General features: G+C 46.7%; 1 protein-coding gene across 3 annotated transcripts; it reads left to right on the top strand.

Annotated features, from left to right (window-relative positions):
- Positions 1 to 920: 920 nt before the first annotated feature.
- Positions 921 to 2,480, top strand: LOC147425348 (syntaxin-124-like). Of its 3 annotated transcripts, none has more exons than XM_086500266.1 (2): positions 921 to 1,164; positions 1,297 to 2,480. In XM_086500266.1, the coding sequence occupies exon 2, from the start codon at positions 1,299 to 1,301 to the stop codon at positions 2,310 to 2,312; it is 1,014 nt and encodes a 337-aa protein (XP_086356392.1). In that variant the 5' UTR covers positions 921 to 1,164; positions 1,297 to 1,298; the 3' UTR covers positions 2,313 to 2,480. The 3 variants fall into 3 exon arrangements, with proteins under 3 accessions (XP_086356392.1, XP_086356390.1, XP_086356391.1); XM_086500264.1 differs by having other exon boundaries at positions 922 to 1,164; positions 1,257 to 2,480; XM_086500265.1 differs by having other exon boundaries at positions 922 to 1,164; positions 1,263 to 2,480.
- Positions 2,481 to 2,719: the final 239 nt, after the last annotated feature.

The raw sequence follows: 2,719 nt of genomic DNA on the forward strand, positions 1-2,719 counted from the left end.
GCATGCGCACATACCATCATTTTCAGATTCTAGAGGAGAGTAGAGATCACTATGACAATAAATTCATGGTACTCGAGATTCGCTCGATTGTCGACATCTGCAGAGCACTCAAATGGGATGAGAGAGAGAGAGAGAGAGAGAGAGAGAGAGAGAGAGAGAGAGAGAGAAGAATAAGATAGAAGACATAAGAGAAGATAAGTTTCTAATATCATAGGAACAATCCCAAGGTACCTCAAAAGAGATCACTATAAGAAAATTATGTATGGTTGAAGTGTGGCATCTTTGGGGATGGCAAACTGGTGGGAATTGCTTCTATGCACAAGGGTTTGGTGAAGGGGATACAAGGGCAACCTGGACAGGTGGTTTTGATGGTTACCAACGGTTGCTCGATTGGATTGAGGGCAACAACGACATTGTAGTGCAGAGGTAGCAAAGCAGGGTTGAGTGCATCCATGGTCATAGCCTATATTAAATGGCTCTACTTGATATTGCATAGCATGCAAAGTCTGCTAAATGTAGGTCGTGTTGGCATGTCTAAGCTGAGAAAGTCCACATAGCACATGGTGGCGCAGCCTTCATACATTCATTGAAAATGCCATGTCCATAGCGCTGCGAGAGGCAGTGTTGGCCCTTTGCTGCATTGGCCTTCACTAATGTAACTGACATTTGTTCATTCCAAAGTAGCGGTGCAGGGAAAAGACCCAAATGACCACAGGGGAATTTGAGCATGCGAAAACAATTATCAGTAAGTTAATGGCGATATTGGTCCATCATGTGTGTGTCATGGGGAGATGTACACACACACATGTATCACTGGTAAGAGTGAGGGAGACCTGCCGCTAGGCGGGTCGCGCGAGCTAGTAGTAGCTGAAGGGCCCTCCCTTAGAGGGCCTACGCCCGTGGCACGGTGGAGGCCAAAAAAATGCGGGCATGGACACGGTTATTCTTCACACGTTGCACAGAGACGGATTGACCTGGTCCCTTGCTAGGAACGAAGGTGTTCGTCAAGGCGCTGCTGGCTCTGAAGTTTTCCTTTCCAAATGACGCGCCTTGCTCGCCGCCATTTTCCACAGACCTACTATCCTCCTGCGGATCTCCTCATCCGAAGCTGCTCCTCTTTGCTTGTCGAGGCGCCTCTCTCCTTCCTCCCGTCTCATTGAGCAGGTCTCTCTCTCTCTCTCTCTCTCTCTCTCTCTCTCTCTCTCTCCACACACACGCACGCAGGCGCACAAAGTAACTGTCTCTGCGCCCGCTAGACACAGATTTGACGAAGCCTGCAGCTCTCCATCGCTGCAGCCATGCAGAATCTCCTCTCCAAGAAGTTCTCCAGCCTCGGGGGGAAGACTTATGTCGATTTGAAGAAAGATAGCATGGATTTGGAGGGAGGTTTCCAGACTGAGATGACTGGTGCGGGCTTTGACAATGCGGGGAACCTGAATCGCTTCTTTGAAGAGGTGAGGGAGTTGAAGGATGAGATGGAAAAGGTGAGCTTGCTTCTATCCGAGCTTCAAAGGGCGAATGAGGAAAGTAAGACAGTCACGCGCGCCCAAGCCATGAAGGCTTTAAGGGAACGCATGGACAAGAAAGTAGGAGAGATTCTGAAGAAGGTGAAGTTCATCAAAGCAAAGCTGGAGGAACTTGACAAGGCGAATATTGCCAACCGTCGCATTCCAGGTTGTGAGCAAGGCACTTCCACAGATCGCACCCGCATGTCTGTCACGAATGGTTTGCGAGTAACCTTGAAAGATCTGATGCAAGACTTTCAGCAGCTCAGACAAACCATGATGACTGAGTACAGAGAAACAATCGAACGACGATACTTCACAGTCACTGGGGTGCAAGCAGAGGAGGCAACAATTGATCACATGATCGATACGGGTGAGAGTGAGACTTTCTTGCAGAAAGCAGTGCAGGAGCAAGGAAGGGGCCAAATCATTGACACCATAAAGGAAATCCAGGAACGCCATGATGCTGTCAAAGACCTCGAGAAGAACCTTGTCGAGCTACACCAGATCTTCTTGGATATGTCTGTTCTGGTTGAATCGCAAGGGGAGCAGCTGAATAGCATTGAAGCAGCCGTGCAACATGCTTCCTCCTTTGTAAAGACAGGCACAGACAACCTTCAAACGGCTAAGAAAATTCAAAGGAGCACACGCAAATGGTATTGTATTGCCATGATTATCTTGCTGATTGTGATTTTGGTAGTGGTGGTTCCAATTCTTGTCAAAGTTCTACCGAATAGTAGTGATAGTAACACCAGTAGCACCACCCCTTCCACCACTCCTACAGCCACTAGCCCTGCAGCTGGTTGATTCTCTTGGCTCCAATAAATTCTTTGTAAATCTATTCACGATTTTGCTTTGTATTTTGTAATTACCCTGGCTTGCACTATGTGTAGAGACCATCTTAGAGCTTTCATAGGCTTTGTTCAAATTCAAATTTATTATGCGTCAGTGGTAGAAGTGAAATCGTTATGGGAATTCGGTTGTCCACTTCCCCATTCGACTTCTCTCTCTCAATCGTGTGCAATTTTTCTATATATATGTTTTCTACATAAATGTATTGCAGGGCCTTGAATGGAATTTTCTCGCCATTCGAGTCGTGTGTTTTTGACAGATATGTTGCAGCCAAAGGAGGCTTTCAGCATTTTAGAATACCTTTGATGGATCTAAAATGGACTTACTTTTTGCATTCGATAAGAAGAACACTAGAAGCATTC

This window comes from Adiantum capillus-veneris, chromosome 25 (genome assembly GCF_014529385.1).
Source record: "Adiantum capillus-veneris isolate H3 chromosome 25, ASM1452938v2, whole genome shotgun sequence".
Taxonomy (NCBI): Eukaryota; Viridiplantae; Streptophyta; class Polypodiopsida; order Polypodiales; family Pteridaceae; genus Adiantum; species Adiantum capillus-veneris.

Excerpts from the sequence above, each read along its gene's own strand:
- LOC147425348 (XM_086500266.1), top strand. The coding sequence starts at position 1,299 with ATGCAGAATCTCCTCTCCAAGAAGTTCTCCAGCCTCGGGGGGAAGACT.